General features: G+C 40.4%; 1 protein-coding gene across 1 annotated transcript in view; it reads left to right on the forward strand.

Annotated features, from left to right (window-relative positions):
* IGF2BP3 (insulin like growth factor 2 mRNA binding protein 3) overlaps positions 1–17,451 on the forward strand; it is a 152,894-nt gene that overhangs the window by 108,857 nt on the left and 26,586 nt on the right. Inside the window, exons 6-9 of the mRNA XM_007981885.3 lie at positions 8,906–9,187; positions 12,773–12,907; positions 14,444–14,566; positions 16,652–16,787. Coding sequence (XP_007980076.2) covers positions 8,906–9,187; positions 12,773–12,907; positions 14,444–14,566; positions 16,652–16,787 — 676 coding nt within the window. The remainder of the gene's footprint in view (positions 1–8,905; positions 9,188–12,772; positions 12,908–14,443; positions 14,567–16,651; positions 16,788–17,451) is intronic.

The following is a 17,451-nucleotide window of genomic DNA, read 5'->3' on the forward strand; positions in this document are numbered from 1 at the left end:
ATCTGTATGATAAATTCCCAGAAGTAGAACTGTACTTTAAATTTTGTTGTAGAGCTTGAGCTAGTTTAAATTCTCATCAGCGTTGTGGGGGTGTCCATTTCTCCAATTCTCCCCAACACAGGACTTTATCACACTTTGCCAATCTAGTATGTGAAAGTGATATATCATGTTAATTTTCACTTTTCCCATAAGTGAGAGTGGAGGCTTTTAATATGTTTAAACACATTCTGTTATTTCTTCTGTTTGTATCCTTTGTTCATTTAAAATTTTTTGGCAATTTGCATAAGGTCTCAGACATTATGGAAATTGTGGTATGAGTCATAAAACAAATTGATTTTTCTTTCTCTTCTTTTTTTGACTAATTTTGTTCTTCAGTTGTATCATGTAAGAAGACCAGGAAAATTTTACCTTTTATACCCTCAGTAGAATGAGGGATAAAAGTGAGGGCAGTGAGAAAGTAGAGGCTCCATAGTGTTTTGATTTTTATTTATTTTGAGGCTGGGTTATGAGACTGGCAAATTTTTTTATTTTTTTATTTTTTGTAATTTTTGTAGACATGGGGTTTCACCATGTTGCCCAGGCTGGTCTTGAACTCCTGGGCTCAAGTGATCTGCCCACCTTAGCCTCCTAAAGTGCTGGGATTACAGGCGTGAGCCGCTGCACCTGGCCATGTTTTACTTTACAAAGATTTATATTGAATACTTGGTAGAGCCAAGTCCCTGTTGGAAAATACGGGATAATGTGATAAACCCAAGGATATTTGGAGATTGTCAGAGGCCTGTTGTTGTGGCCTTATTTGAAAACTTAAATTAGCTAAGGGGAAACAAAATGCTTATTTAACAGTTAATTCGTTGAATGGGAGAACATAAGTTGGAGACATAAGCTATATAGCTTTGAAGAGGCATAAGATTTTGATAAGGATAAAGTAATTGATATTTAGCCTTCCTTCTTTGAAAACAGACAAACAGAGCATTAAGACTGCAAGCACAGGAAAGGTAGACTGGCTAGTCAAGGCAGAATTATTGCTGAAAAGAATCCTAACCACGACAGCAAACTGAACGTTAGATACCCTGGTGTTCTCAAAATCTTTAGCGTGGTTGTTAAGAGATAGGTAGGCTTCCGTTGATCCCAAGGAGGAAGGAAAAGGCTGTTAGGAATTGTGTAATTAGTAATTAGGTAACTTAAATAAATTAGGCATTTCGATTAGGGAAGTAGTCTTCGTATCCTTTGTTCTAATATTCAGTCAGTTAACACCTATTAAATACTAAATACTGACCAAAAGTCGCCAATAAGAATATTTGGAGAAGGACTGCCTGATTTTAGTTCCTGCCAGTCAAGTGGCCTTATAGGAATATTGTTCTCATTCCCTGTGCAAGAATTCAAAGATGGAGAGAATTAGAAAGCAATGAGGTATTTAAAGAGTTAACGATCTAAGGAGTGGAAAACTCAGTTTTGTGTTACAGTGTTACAAAAATTGTTATTAGAGTTTTCTAATAAGCTTTTAAAAGGGATATGGAATATAGTTTCATTCTGTGAGGAGAATTAATTTTATTTGAGAGGCATTGGTTGTAGTAGAGAAGTGTAAACTCCAAAGTCAGGTAGCCCGGACTTAGTAACCTCGACTTCTGAGTTTCAGTTTTCTCAGCCACAAAGTGAAGATTAAAGAGAAACAAATATTTCTGCATATATGCATGTATTTATAGTTTAACCCACTGGTTTGGGCTGCTTGGAGCAGTTTGAAGTGGCTTGAGCCTGGGAAAGTCTGGTCCTTCCAGGACTGACTTTGAGGACTTCCAGTGAACCCTATAGGCCTGCTCCATGGGCTCCAAACATGACAGCCTGGTGTCATTTCTCCATGCCTTCCTTGGCAGGCCACCCAAAGCTCAATCTTTAGGTAAAAGGGCTATTTTGATAATTCTCAGTTTTGTCTTTGTAACAACTGTTGCTTGGAAGGCTATGTGACCTTGATGTACTTGTGAAGTGAACTTGGAGGTTGAATTCAATTCCAGAGCCCAGTTTCTTGGAATAGACTGTGTGCTACCACTGTTCTAGCTGACGTTGGTCAAGTTAATCTGTCATGGTTCAGCCCCATTTCTGAAATGGGAATAACTATAGTCTTTAGCTAATGAGGCTACTGAGAAAACTAAGATAATGCCTCCAAAACATGTTTCATAATACCTATAAGGTAAGGTAGTCAGAGCTCAAAAGTTAGCAGCTATTAAGTATTTTTCCAACATGTTTGATTGCTGCTGCTGCCCCCCTGTTATTGTTTGGTATACTTCATTTCCAGTGACGGCTGGTCACTGATGCTGAGGAGCCAGGGACCTAGTTTTAACGTGGTTGTAGCTGCCTGTTACTTAAAGCTCTATGAATGTCATTTAAGAGGAGTCCTCAAATATGGCTGTCTTTAAGACAGAATTTAACATGGAAATTCCTGCCACCTTGTGGCTAAAATAAATCAAAGGTTAATAGCACACATATTCTAGAAAATATTAATACGTGTGTTCATTTTAGGCTTAAGTCTTGAATTATTAAAATAAAAATTTGACAAGTTTAAATTTCAAATTCATTAGTTTCATTAAAAATGGAAGTATGTGTTTAGTGAATGCACCTTTTCTTGCTCCTCAGAGCAAGAGAGGCTCACCTTTTTCCTTCCCTCTTCCAGAGATGTTGAGATAAGACAGTCAAGGACAGACATTACTCATGAGAGGATTTGTCGTGTGTGACAAAGAAATAACCCCCTAGAAAATGTGTAGACATTGAGTTCTTACACTTTCTTTTGTTTGGGGTTATTCTGATGTTTTTGTTAGGGAATAGGAATGTTTATTCATACTTTAAGACTATCATTCTGAGGCAGGAGAATTGCTTGAACCTGGGAGGCGGACGTTGCAGTGAGCTGAGATCACGCCATTGCACTCCAGCCTGGGCGACAAGAGCAAAACTCCATCTCGAAAAAAGAAAAAAGAGAAAAAAAAACAAAAAAAAAGAAACTATCATTGCAGTTCCTTTGTATGACTGTGAAGATCTGTATAAGGTAAATGTGGTTATGGTTAGAAGTGTTTGAAGCAACTTGGCCATTGGCTAACGGTAAGAAAATTCCCATTTAAACTTTGACAATTGTGTAAATAAAAGACTTATTTTCAAAAAAGAAATAAAGCAGCGAGACAAAGGGATTTTTTGCCATTCAGGGATAACCACTGTTAAATTTGCCATAGTTTTGTAGACTTTGTCCCATGCATTGTAACTTTCAGAATTACAAAGATCATTCTGCAGAGTTTTGTGTGTTTTTTATTCAGTGTATTTATACTGATTCTAATCTCGGCATAGTGTTGGATCCTCACCACAGTTTACCTATCCCATCTTCTGTTGTGCATCATCTAGGGCATTTGCCCATACCGTTTCGTTTTGTTTTTAGAACCAATTTAGTCATGAAGCCCTACATTTGGGCTTTGTCCGTATTTATTTCATTAAAGTACATCCTTAAAATCATATTACCCAGGCTTTCAGTAATGATTGCTGAATTGTGTCAACCCCTTATTCTTGGTACAAGGAGATCATTGAATTTATGACTTTTCAATAATGGGTTAAACCTCATTTTGTGAGGACCCTGTATTATATACAGGGTGACATCTGGGAATAAAAAAGAGATTTTTAGACATGGAATTTTATTTATTTTATTTTATTATCTTTTGAGACAGATTCTCATTCTGTTACCCAGGCAGACTTGGGAGTGCAGTAGCACAATCATGGCTCAATGTAGCCTCAACCTCCTGGGCTCAAGCAGTCCTCCCACCACAGCCTCCCAAGTAGCTGGGACTACAGGCATGTGCCACTACACCCACCTAACTTTTTTTTTTTTTTTTTTTAAGAGATGGGGTCTCACTATGTTGCCCAAGCTGATCTCAAACTGCTGGGCTCAAGTGATCCTCCCTCCTTGGCCTCCCAGAGTGCTAGAATTAGAGGTGTGAGCTCCTGCATCCAGCCAGGCATGAAATTTGAGAGCTGAAAGGGACCATGAATCTGATCTTTTAGTTTTATTAGGGAGATGGCTAATGCCAAACAGGAAAATGACCTTTGGAGGATAACGTGGTTACTTAATGTTCAAGCTGGACTAGAATTCTGGTCTCTAGTCCGTATTCTTTTTTCACTATTCAGATCTGTATGTGTGGGCTCCTGGGTACGTTTAACTTGTCTGGGTCTCATTTCTTCTCCTTTTTTCTTTCTCTTTCTCCCTCCTCCTCAAGTTGAACTACTTATTGTCTCTATTGAGTCCCATTCAGCTCTAAATTGTGATCTACCCCAATGAACAATTTTTTTGGGGGTGGGGGAGACAAAGTCTCATTCCATCACCTAGGCTGGAGTGCAGTGGGGCAGTCTTGGCTCACTGCGACCTCCACCTCCCAGATTCAAGCAATTCTTATGCCTCTGCCTCCCAAGTACCTGGAATTACAGGCTCACGCCACCATGCCTGGCTAATTTTTGTACTTTAAGTAGAGACAGAGTTCTACCATATTGTCCAAGTTGGTCTTGAGCTCCTGACCTCAAGTGATCCACCCACCTTGGTCTCCTGAAGTGTTGGGATTACAGGCATGAGCCACTGCACCTCACCCCAGTAAACTTCTTATCAATACGATTAAATTCTACCAACTGGCAAAATTGCTCAGCATCTTCTCAGCAACCCTTAAAATAGCACCAAGAGCAGAGTCAAGTAATCACAGGATCCTGGCCAGGCGCTGTGGCTCACGCCTATAATCTAAGCACTTTGGGAGGCAGAGGCAGGTGGATCACTTGAGGTCAGAAGTTCGAGACCAACCTGACCAATATGGTGAAACCCCGTCTCTAGTTAAAAACAACAACAAAAAAAATTAGCTGGGTGTGGTGGTAGACACATGTAATCCCAGCTACTTGGAAGGAGGAAGAAGGAGAATTGCTCAAACCAAGGAGGCTGAGGTTGTAGCAGTGAGCCAAGATCGCGTCATTGCACTCCAGCCTGGGCAAAAGAGTGAGAGTCCGTCTCAAAAAAAAGAAAAAAAAACCCTGAATACATGTGTGTCAAATAATTATGACAGTTCATCTCATGTCTTGCATTTACGGTGGGTTTGGTGAAAATACTAAAAATTTTTTCCCCATGAACTCAGCAGATCACCATATGACATAGCTGAATAATAAACTTTGTGCCCAGAAAGGTTCTAGTAGTTGACTTAAATTCAGTAATTTAGGAGCTGCAGTCATGAGAAAGCCACCATTCTGCAGTTAGGTTCCTCCTGTACCTTTTCAGTTGTGTCTGAGTGTGGATGGAGCACTGTGATTTGAGGGTCAGGAACTCTGCTTAGATGGCAGTTAGATAGTAAGATACACTCAATAGTGGCTGTCTGCACTCTGCCTGGAACAGCCTTAGTTTTTAGCCATTGGGGCCCAGAAGGTACACTGGGGACTAGAGCCCCAGGCCACCTGACCTCTTCAGTGAGCGAATCTTTTCTTTTCCCCACAAGGAAAAATCTTTTTAAAGCAGCACAATAAAAATTAGAAGGCCGGGCGCGGTGGCTTACGCCTGTAATCCCAGCACTTTGGGAGGCCGAGACGGGCGGATCACGAGGTCAGGAGATCGAGACCATCCTGGCTAACACAGTGAAACCCCGTCTCCACTAAAAATACAAAAAAATTAGCCGGGCGAGGTGGTGGGCGCCTGTAGTCCCAGCTACTCGGGAGGCTGAGGCAGGAGAATGGCGTGAACCCGGGAGGCGGAGCTTGCAGTGAGCCGAGATCACGCCATTGCACTCCAGCCTGGGCAGCAGAGCAAGACTCCGTCTCAAAAAAAAAAAAAAAAAATTAGACATTAGTTTTTGCCAAGTTATAAAGTTGTTTCTTGTGATACATATGACTATTTAGATGGTTCTAGAATATAGAAGCATCTGGTAACTGACGTGTATACCTTGGTTTTACCCCAGGGAGAATGATATCTATCTGTATATGTCTATCTCAGTCAAGAAGAAAGTTATCTACCATTTTTGTAACATTAATGACTTAATTTACTAGTCAAAATATACTTACTCTCTTCTGAAGCTGGCAATACGCCATTTATAATGAAAAAGGCTAGACTACCTTTTATGCCTAGATGTAGTTGATGCCTTCAGTGGGTTCAGGTTTCCTGATTTTTTGAAAGAACCTTCAATGATCTGTTTATTCCCGACTTTAAAAACATTTAAGGCCGGGTGTGGTGGCTCACACCTGTAATCCCAGCACTTTGGGAGGCCGAAGTGGGTGGATCACCTAAGGTCGAGAGTTCGAGACCAGCCTGGGCAACACAACAAAACTCATCTCTACTAAAAATACAAAAAATTAGCTGGGGGTGGTGGCATGTGCCTGTAATCCCAGGTACTCAGGAGGCCGAGGCAGGAGAATTGCTTGAACCCAGGAGGTGGAGGTTGCAGTGAGCCAAGATCACACCACTGCACTCCAGCCTGGGCAACAAGAACAAAAGTCCGTTTCAAAAAAAATTAAAGTTGTTTTGAAAGAATCTGTAGTTGGTTGACTTTTCTGCAACTCCAACTTTTTATGACAAATATACACCATAAATACTAAAATTTATCAGCTGTTCTCTTCCTTTAGAAATAATGACAATATTTTAGGGCCCTTAATCCACATTCCCTTAAGGAAAAGGGGGCAGGAGGAAAGCACAGCATTAGGGGTCTGTCATCAAGTCATTGGCAAAGTAAGTGTGGCATGTGCCAGCTGTCACCCTCTGAAGCTTATGAAAAGAATGCCCTCTGACCTAGAAATCACATGGAAATATCCCAAGACATGGTATTTAAAAAGAAGCCACAGAGCAGTGTACATCACAACCCCAATTATGCTTTTAACGAAGGTACCGAACATGAATACATGTGTTTGTAAACATATAGAAAGGACTGGTCCATTCGTAGAAGTATGGCAGTGAGCAGCAGTTCTGGGAAGGGCCTTGGAGGGTTGGTGATGGTGCCAAAGCAACCACTTGCTACTTTCTGCATGACTGATCTTTTACAATAGAGTTCATTCATGTGCCAGAGAAGGTAGGACAGTGATAGAGGACTGAAGTGAGAAACCGAGAATCATTCTGGGCCGGAGAATGTCAGTGAGCCCTCCGCTTGCCCGGGTCTGCCTTCCAGGTCCTAGCCCTCAGTGACCTTTTCGGTGCTAGAACTGTCTCCCACTCTACCCCCTTTTTTCTATTTAGGTCAAGAATTGAGAGTAGATTTGCAAGTAAAGCAGTGTATAAGCCGGAAACGACCACACCAAGCAACTAGAAAGAGACGATTTTATGCCTGTTTTTCTTTCCCACCTGGGGTAAACTCAGGGCCATTGGAACAGAATCTGAGCAAAGAACCTGCGTGACACTGGGAAATGTGGGGACCTCTTTCTTTTTGTTTTTCATTTTGTTGTGCACTGGGGAGTTAGAAAGGGATGTATTATTAGGTGTATGTTTATGAAATCTGGGCTATATCCTCTCTACTAATTTATTATTTTCTCTTCTCAAAATAGAACACACACACACACAAAATGAATACAAAACAAAACAAACCCAGAAAATAGAACACAACAATTTGGATGAATATACAATAAGTTAAAAGTTTCCAGATATGAGAGAATACATATGTATACTCATATATACTTACATAAAATTTTTAAATAGGCAGAATTAATCTATGGTGTTAGAAGTCTGCAAGGAGTAGGGGGGCAGTAACTACTAGAAGCAGGTACTGGTGGGGCTTCTAGGGCCCTGGTGTTTTCTAGTTCTGGATCTGGATGAGCGTGTTCACCTTGTGAAAATTCACTGAGATTTATGCTCAACATTTGGGCACGTTTCCTTGTGTGTTAAAATAAAGATCAAGAATGAAAAAGAGGCTGGGTACCGTAGCTCATGCCTATAATCCCAGCACTTTGGGAGGCCAATGCCGCAGATCACTTGAGGTCAAAGAGTTCAAAACCAGCCTGGCCAACATGGTGAAACCCTGTCTCTGCTAAAAATACAAAAATTAGCCAGGCGTGATGCTGCACGCCTGTAATCCCAGCTACTCAGGAGGCTGAGGCACAAGAATTGCTTGAACCCTGGAGGCACAGGTTGCAGTGAGCCAAGATGGCTTCACTATACTCCAGCCTGTGTGACAGAGCAAGACTCTGTCTCAAAAAAAAAAAAAAAAAAAAACAACCAGATGAAAAAGAGAAACTCTCCCAAAATAGTGTGATAGAGTGGGCAGATTAGAAAGTAATTCTCTTTTTTTGGTTTATCACCACCTCTGCCTCTTTGCCCCAAATCAGATCATAAACCACAAAGTCAGGGACCACTGTTTTCTCAGGGACTGGCTCATAATAGGTACTGAGTGTGACTGGTAGAATTTAATACTCAGGATAGTTTGTGAATAGTTTAGAGATATTTGTCCACTGCTTCTTAAAATGGTTTTAAATACTTCACATTTTAGAGGGTGAAGTAAAAGAGGTATATATTTCTAATGTCTCTTCCACTGTGATTTGGAAACATTAGCCAAGGCAAGAAGCCCACTTGCTTCTCTCTTGCTGCTTAGCTATTCTAAACTGTTAATAACTTTATGGGTTAAACTTAACCAAGAGTTTGACAAAATGTTTTTTGTTTTTCTATTTTTCACTAGTAGATGGCACATAAGTTCCCTCTGGAAACTTGTGGCCTTTTTCCCCGCTGCGCCTGTCTCAAAGGAAAATGTGTGCAGGTGGTGGTGGGGCGGGGCGGGGAGGGGGAGGATTGTGTGTGTTGCAGGTTTGCTGCTTGTGCTGGGGCTTTACTCAGAAGTTTATAGCTAGTAATGCTGAGTGGAAGAGATGGGTGTTGCTTTGCTAAAAGATGTATCGTATAGACTGATTCCTTTTCCCAAACCTGCCCCTTTTCAACTTTCAGAGCACTAGACAAACTGAATGGATTTCAGTTAGAGAATTTCACCTTGAAAGTAGCCTATATCCCTGATGAAATGGCCACCCAGCAAAACCCCTTGCAGCAGCCCCGAGGTCGCCGGGGGCTTGGGCAGAGGGGCTCCTCAAGGCAGGGGTCTCCAGGATCTGTGTCCAAGCAGAAACCATGTGATTTGCCTCTGCGCCTGCTGGTTCCCACCCAATTTGTTGGAGCCATCATAGGAAAAGAAGGTGCCACCATTCGGAACATCACCAAACAGACCCAGTCTAAGTGAGTATGCTGAGTGTATGGTGGGTGTTCAGGAGAATTCCCCTTGGAATCTTAGCAGTGTGTCATTCTGGTACTTGGTGCCCTTCTGAACGCAGCCATGAGGCCTCTTTGTACAGTACTTGGGAAATGTGTAAAAACCTTGCAGTATCTTGGTGTTCGTGTCATATAAATCTGGAGCTAATCCTCAGTCTCAAACGGAACCTCAGATTTTCACACATGAATGGAAAACAAATGATACCCAATCCTCTTCTGGTTGGGGAGGCTCTGGAAGACAGGCAGCTTCTAGGTTGTTCTCTGTTCCACCTCTTACCCCCCACCTCCCCTCATTGCTTTTAGAAGTAATTTTCTGGGTCCAATCTGTTTTATTTGTGGCCTCAATACAGAGATGGTTTTTCAGTCTTGCCTTACTCGAATCGCTCATCTTATCCAAATTTTTCCTGTGATTAAGCCATGTGATTAGAATGGCTTTTTCTTCTGGATATTTTTTGATGGTTTTAATTGGTGGGCTTTAAGAGATTGGAAGATTCCCATCCAAATGTTGGAGCTAATTATCATGAGCAGAAAGCAGGAACTATTTGTTTTTATTTACTACTGTAGCCCCAGGGCCAAGGCCAGGGCCTTGCTGCATAGAAGGATCTTCTATTTGTCAAATGACTAAAATGACTACATGTGAATTATGCTTGAAGCCCTTCATGTGTGTCTAAGATACTTCTCAGTCCTCATGCATTATATGTTGTTTTGCTTTAGAAACCATGCTGTTGTACAGTATGTGGATATTTTTTGACCCAGAGAAGCTTGGTGACAAGCTCTGCCCCCCATACCTAGCTCGGTAACGTGCTACAGGGCACATCTCTGGGCCTGTTACTAACGTTTTTCCTGAAGAACCTGTGAATGTGCTGGGAAGAAGAGGTTGTATCCAAAAATACCATCCTGCAAGCCTTGGGCCAGCTACAGAAATGACAAGATTATTTTGCCTTTTAAATTGAGAAAGGAGAATGATTTTTTTTTTTTAATGTGATCCGACAAAATAAGCTTAATCTTTCCCTAAAAGTTAGAACTACACTGCTGTGTATACTTTATGTGTTTGTTCCAGCAGGCCTAAGAGTACATGCGTATTCATCATAGGCACCATGCCTGCATTGCACTAGCTGACCCATTTCTCATGCAGAACCAAAAAGAACTGTACTAAGAGGTGGTCTATACCCACCTACTCCCTGCAGTGACATCTGATCCTGCCTTCCCCTGCTTTGAAGCAGGAGTTGTTGGGTGCTGGTTACCTGAATGCAAAATTAATGGCCCTGACCTCATCATGTAGGAGTGGGAAAGACAATTGGACCATAACCATAACCTAGTCAGTCGGCTTGGCTTTTATCTTAAAATGTAAGGGCTTCTTGCTTCCCTTGATCCACCGTTACCTGCAGAAATTCTTTATATGGCTTCCCTTCCTTGTCATGTAGCAGATTAGAATTGTTCCTTTTTGAGCTATTCATTTCTCTGTCAGATGAAAGAGCCGTGACTTAAATTGAACTGTTTGTTTTACTTAAGGCAGGAAAATGGGGATGGGGAAGGGAAGCAATCTTTGTTATATCCGATGATTCATTTGCAGAGCTCTGCCAGTGGATTTAATTAACTCTCGACATTGAAATTAGTCATTATCAGAACCTCTGTTTCTGGAATGGTCTCAGAGGGCCACTTTAATCTCCAAAGCCACATTCCCTTCTCTCAGGGGATTGGAGTTTAGTAATCCAGGCACAGTGAAAGGGTGGAAATAAACTGCAAAGAGGGATGCTAATGTGTTACTGGAAGACACGCATCACTGAAAGTGACTGGGGATTGAAACAGCAGCTGGGAAGATGACTCCTAAGATTGGGACTGTTACCTAAGACACTATTTTTTTATTAGTTATTTTTAGGTAGCCCTTAATTTGTTTCATTCCCTTATTTTTAGTTTTCTTTCACTCTTGAGGTAAAGCTTTAGATTTCAACCAAACATTTAGGAAAATGAAAGCCAAACCTTGATTTTATTGGCATGATCAAGTGGTCACTCTCACGGCCATGAGTTATTTAGGTCTTTAAGTGTTTGAGTGGCCAGAGGAACTCAACAAACATTAATTTTCCCAAAAACACACATTTTTGAGTAGCTGATTTTCTTTCTTGTACTTTTTAAATAACAGCAGACTTATATTTACTTCAAAACATATAAATATGTAAATTAAAAAGTTACCATTCGTCTCACCCGGGTAGCCATTGATAAGTTGGGGATGTATCTCTATAGGATTTGTTGCCTGTATCTACTAACATGTGTGACTTTAAAAAAGAAATCATGTCATGATATGAATTGCATTATTTCACTTAAGGACTTTGTACTATGTTGGTACCTGTAGTTTTACCACATTTTCAAAAACATCTGTATGATATGAATATACTGTTACTTAACCATCTCTTCCTACATTTAACCATCTCTTCCTGCAATTAGATAATTCTAACTTTCTATCTGTCAGAAATGGAACCTTCCCATGCCAGTGGTTCTCAACCATAAATGATCATCTCACTGCCCCAACCCCGTGGACATTTGGCAATGTCTGGAGACATTTTTGGCTGTTAGAGTTGAGAGAGAGGCATGCTACTGGCATCTAGTAGGTAGAGGCCAGGGATGTTGGTAAATTTCCTACAATGCGGAAGACACCCCACCCACAGCAAAGAATCTGGCCCAAAAAGTCATTAGTGCCAAGGGTAAGAAACATCGCTCTTGGCCCACGTATGAGACTGTATCTGTAGATATTACTAGGAGTAGATGTTACAGGAAGTACAGTTCTTGAATCATAAGGTGCTCAGCATTTTGCTGAACCAGTTTGCTCTATACTCCTAGCAAAAGTGTTGAGTGTGCCCTGCTACCCATCATCTTGTACATATTTTTTTCTATCTCAATTTTTGTAAGTTTAGAAGAAAATGACATTCTTTTAACTGGCAGACGTATAATTACTAGTGAAATTAAACATCATTTTGAGTTTATTGACCACTTGCTTTTCTTGAAGTGGAATTGTCATCTGTCCAGGTTCCATTCCTATCACTGTTTGTTGCAGACTTTCTTCTATCAAGGAGGCAAAATGTGGGAAGAACCTTGCAAAGGGGGGAGAAGACTGGTGAAATCTGCTCATCCAATGAATGAAGAGTGATATACTGTGCAGAATAAGCAGTTCAACTTGGCTTGTGGGATTCCAGTTCCTCTCTTGGCATACCCTCCAGTTCCTATTTGTTTTAGAGCAGATTGAATCCAGGCTCTTTGTCATGAGACATTTGTTCTGTGGCATCTGAAAGGAAGCTGTAAGCACAAACAGCTTGGGTAGAATGAAAAGATGTCCCTGCTTGGTTGGATTGAGGAAAGAGAAAGGGGAGTGTTGCTAGAATTAAAACTTGCCTTCTAAGGCGTTGATGTTGACAGCTTATTGAAAGTTTATGCTCTTGAGGGAAGTGAGTCATCTGCTTTGCCCTGAAGCCCTATGACTTTGCAATTGGTAATTACAGACTCCACTGTGAATACACGCTTACTGCTCTGGTTTTCCTCTCTGCTTGCACCCACTATCAGAATCGATGTCCACCGTAAAGAAAATGCAGGGGCTGCTGAGAAGTCAATTACTATCCTCTCTACACCTGAAGGCACCTCTGCGGCTTGTAAGTCTATTCTGGAGATCATGCATAAGGAAGCTCAAGATATAAAATTGTGAGTAAAGAAAATTGTCCTGTGAAAGAGGTTGATATTTGTGCTCTTGTATTTTTGATATCTCTGATACAATTCTTGGAAATTGCCAACAAACAAAGGGAAATGATACCTGATGAGCTACAGTGGCTGGCACTGTTGATTTGGTTGTGAAGTGTCTGTCTTTTAATATTTAAATATTTTCATTCACATTTGAACATAGGTGAGTGGTGATAACGGGGAAGAGAAGTGCAGCTATAGAAGAAGGCAGCTTGGGGAACCTAGGACCAGGAAATATCCTGGATTAACCCAAGACAAGAGCCCCAAATCTTGACTCATCCTTTACTCAGAGCTCATTGGAGCTTTGTCCTTGTCCTCTGCCTGGCCCCACCTTGGAGCAGCAGGGAGTGTGGAGGTGGGGAAGTGCCTAAGTGTCTTCTAAGGCAAACTGGAGATTTATCTGGGTAATGGAGGCAGGAACTCTAAATATTTCTTCCACAGGAACTTTGAGTGAAGGTTGGGTTCTGTGCCATGTTTAGCGTACAGAACAGCGCTGCACTGAAAGCAGAATCCAGAGTAAGGCACTGGAGTTAGTGTGGGGACCTCATCGCCAACCTTAACTTGTAGAGAACTTTAAATATGTTTTAGTAATATTATATGTGGGTGCCATATTATAAGAATGTAATTATTAAAGTAAAAATTTTTAAAAAGAATTATTTTAGTATAGAGAAAAATAGGCTGGGTGCAGTGGCTCATGCCTATAATCCCAGCACTTTGGGAGGCCGAGGCGGACGGATCATGAGGTCAACAGATCAAGACCATCCTGGCCAACATGGTGAAACCCTGTCTGTACTAAAAATACAAGAATTAGCTGGGCATGGTGGCATGCACCTGTAATCCCAGCCACTTGGGAGGTGGAGGCAGGAGAATGGCTTGAACCCGGGAGGTGGAGGTTGCAGTGAGCGGAGATCGTGCCACTGCACTCCAGCCTGGCGCCAGAGGGAGACTCTATCTCAAAAAAAAAAAAAAAAAAAAAAAAGACAGAAAAAGGAAAAGCCGCAATGACATTTTAAACAGTTATATATATATATGACTGGGAAATTCAGAAAACTACAAAACGAAAAATGAAAGCTCCCCTTCCTGTTCTTACGCCCTTCCCCCAAAGTGTAACCACTGTTGTTTCTTCTGTTTCCTTATATAAATTATGCACATATCTCCAGGTGTATATTTGTACTGGATGGTACTGTTTTTTATTTGTATGTTGTGTTTTGGTAGTAGGGGTTTAGGAATATGGTTTTGAGTAAGAGACTCCATCACCGAAGATATTTCCCAAAGTGAATAAAAGAAAAACTATTTTAGAAGTTAACTTCTGTACTTTTTCTCCCCTTCTATTCATGCATTGCTAGAATGCTGACCAATTGTCAGCAAGTTTTAAGCTGTACCTAACACAGTGCTTCCCAGATGGTAGGTAGGAAGTAAATGTTTAATGAGTGAATATTGTCTTTGTACCCAAGAATAGGTTTACTAACTCTAATTTTATGATCACTTTTCTGTTTACAGCACAGAAGAGATCCCCTTGAAGATTTTAGCTCATAATAACTTTGTTGGCCGTCTTATTGGTAAAGAAGGAAGAAATCTTAAAAAAATTGAGCAGGACACAGACACTAAAATCACGATATCTCCGTGAGTGCTCCTTTGCTTTTGAATAAGAAAACTTTCAAACACTGTAAGCTGCATGTTGTGTATTCAGCTTCAGCTGCTTCAGCTAGCCTGTGCTGCTGTACTTACACATGGTTTCTCAAATACAGCCTGCTGCCTGTTGGGTTTCTGACCCGTATTGAAAGCATTATCTGCTTCTGGCAGGAGGAACCAAATGCTTTACATTCATATTTTCTACATGCAGTCTTAACTATGTTTTATGACGTTTATTCCTAAAGTTGGAATATATAACCCAGTTTATTATCCATTGTCATGTAACGTATTATCCCAACATTTGACAGCTTAAGACAATGAGAACATTAATTGCTCAGCTAGTTTTTGTGGGTTAGGAATGCAGGAGCAGCTTAGCTGGGTGGTTCTGGCTTGGGGTCTCACGATGCTGTTGACAAGTTGATGCTAGCTGTTGGCAGAAAGCCTCAGTTCCTCCCACATGGGCTTCTCCACAGAGCTGCTTGAGTGTTCTCAAGACATGGCAGTTGTCAAGATGGAAACTGCAATGTCTTTTATGACATAGCCTTGGAAGTTATACTCTATCATTTTTCTAATGTTGTTTACACAAGTCAGCCCTATTCGGTATGTATGTGTGGGACTACAGATAACTGGGTGGCGGGGAGTCACCTTGGAGACAGGCTACCACACCTAGAATCTGTGGATGCTCTGAAATTATATGGAAAGGTTTTTCTTTTTCTGAGGGTGGCCATTCTTAGTTTCAATTAGAGTACTCAAAAAGGTGGGAAAAGATTGATGAACTGAGGAAGAATGGTAGGGGAAAGACTGCACAGTGTTTGTGTACAAGGAGTTTTCAAAGAAGGTAGCAAGGAAGCAGGAAACTTCTGTTTGGTTGTAAATAAAGGGGAAAAAAAAGTGGTAAATACAATAAGTAATACTACTTTGTCTTAAATTTACCCCCAGAAAGGGGAGAGTTTTAAAAGCAAAAAAATCTTAAAGTTATTATAGAAGCAGCTATTTTTAAAACTGTAATACAAAATGCTTGGTAGGGCAAGGTTGAAACTGAATTGGAATTATAGACTTCTTTTTAAAGTAGTCTAAGAGAAATAGTCTTCATTATATAAATGTTTACATTTTTAGCAGGTTTGAAGAAAATGTTAAGGAATAACTTCGCATTCATCTGGCTCAAGGTTAGCCTGTGACATTTCACTAGTAGTGAAAATGAGAACTTCCAGAAGATGCAGGAGATTTGTACCAATAATCCGTATCCTCTCAATTTATGTACTTTGTTCTGTTTTCCATGGCGCATGTCTCCCATTGCTCTTCCTCTCAAGGCTGTTGACCAGCATAGGCTTAGGTGTTTTCAGGTATGATTTTCAGTGACTTTTGAAGGTTCAGCAGGACCTAGGTCCCGCGGGGAGTTTCTGAATATTCCTGCTGCTATCTAACATTTTTGTTGTCTAAATGGCCATGAGTGAACCATTTTAAATTTTAGTCAAGATGGATTGATATTCCTCCAGCCTACTTTAATCTAAATTCTAAAACAACTGGTAAAAACTAAGTTTAGACATGTGAATTCTGGCTTGTGTTTTTGGAATATTTCCATGCTTTTTCCTTGCTTGGTGACCCAGAAAATGCAATTGCACGAGAATGCCAATTATGCCTAGAATTGGTTAGTGCAGACTAGGAACATACTTATGAAAGGTTATGTACTTAAGGTATTTGGTTTCCTCAAAAACTATACATCTTTTCAGTCATTTCTCAATTCACTGTTAAATTGTGAAAATGGTTCAACTATGAGCGGTTGAAAAGTAAGTTGTGTTTTTAAAACTTGGACTTGAATGAACTATATGAACTATATGTAGCCAGTCATCTTTACTTGAGAAGATGGGAGGGCAAGTATTTTCTTCTCTCTTGCAGCTTTACAGTTTTGGATTTATATCTTTTAGGGCTTACTCATTTCCCATGATGTTTTACCCCACCCACGTTTACATATTACCAGGCTCCACAGTTTGTTTTTAGTTGCCATCTGTGGCTGAATTATTAACTGTCTTCCTCCAATTTTCATTCTTTTTCTTTCTCTTCTTTTTCATTCTGCAGATTGCAGGAATTGACGCTGTATAATCCAGAACGCACCATTACAGTTAAAGGCAATGTTGAGACCTGTGCCAAAGCTGAGGAAGAGATCATGAAGAAAATTAGGGAGTCTTATGAAAATGATATTGCTTCTATGAATGTTAGTTTTGTTATGAAGGGCATGTCTTTGTTTTAACAAATAGTTAAAACAATGTTTTTAACTGCATTAATATTGCATTCTTTCGTGGCATTATCATTAGAAGTAGTTCTAGTTGATTTTTAGCACCTCAGCAAGTACCCTGGGATAGTATAGGGAACATACTGGCTGTGACATTAAGCTTTGCTGTCTCTGTGACTTTAGCAAATTATTTAGTCTTTGAGCCTTAGCTTCCTTCTCTCTGAAGTAAGGCTAGTATCTACCTACAAAGGTTAATATAGCACCTCTCTTACAATGTTAATTTGAGAGAGTTTAATGTAGAAGAAATGTTACATGAACTGTATTTGAATCACAACTGAACCATTTATGAGCTGCAACTCTATTCTCTTAGATGGTTTACTCAATCTCTCTGAGCCTCAGTTTACTCATCTGTAAAATGGGACTACTGCCTACCTTGCATGCTTATTAGGATTACAATAGATATAATGCATATAAAAGTTAATGTTAAGATTACACGTTTAAAACTTACTTGGTTACCCATATAAACCTTGGAGATACAAGAATTTCAATTGATAAAACAATCTGTGTAGTGCATCTGAGGCTATTAAAGCAAATTGCTGACGTTCCTTCATCAGTGAAATGATGCTGAAAATGGAACTCTTCAAAA

This window comes from Chlorocebus sabaeus, chromosome 21, assembly GCF_047675955.1.
Source record: "Chlorocebus sabaeus isolate Y175 chromosome 21, mChlSab1.0.hap1, whole genome shotgun sequence".
NCBI lineage: Eukaryota > Metazoa > Chordata > Mammalia > Primates > Cercopithecidae > Chlorocebus > Chlorocebus sabaeus.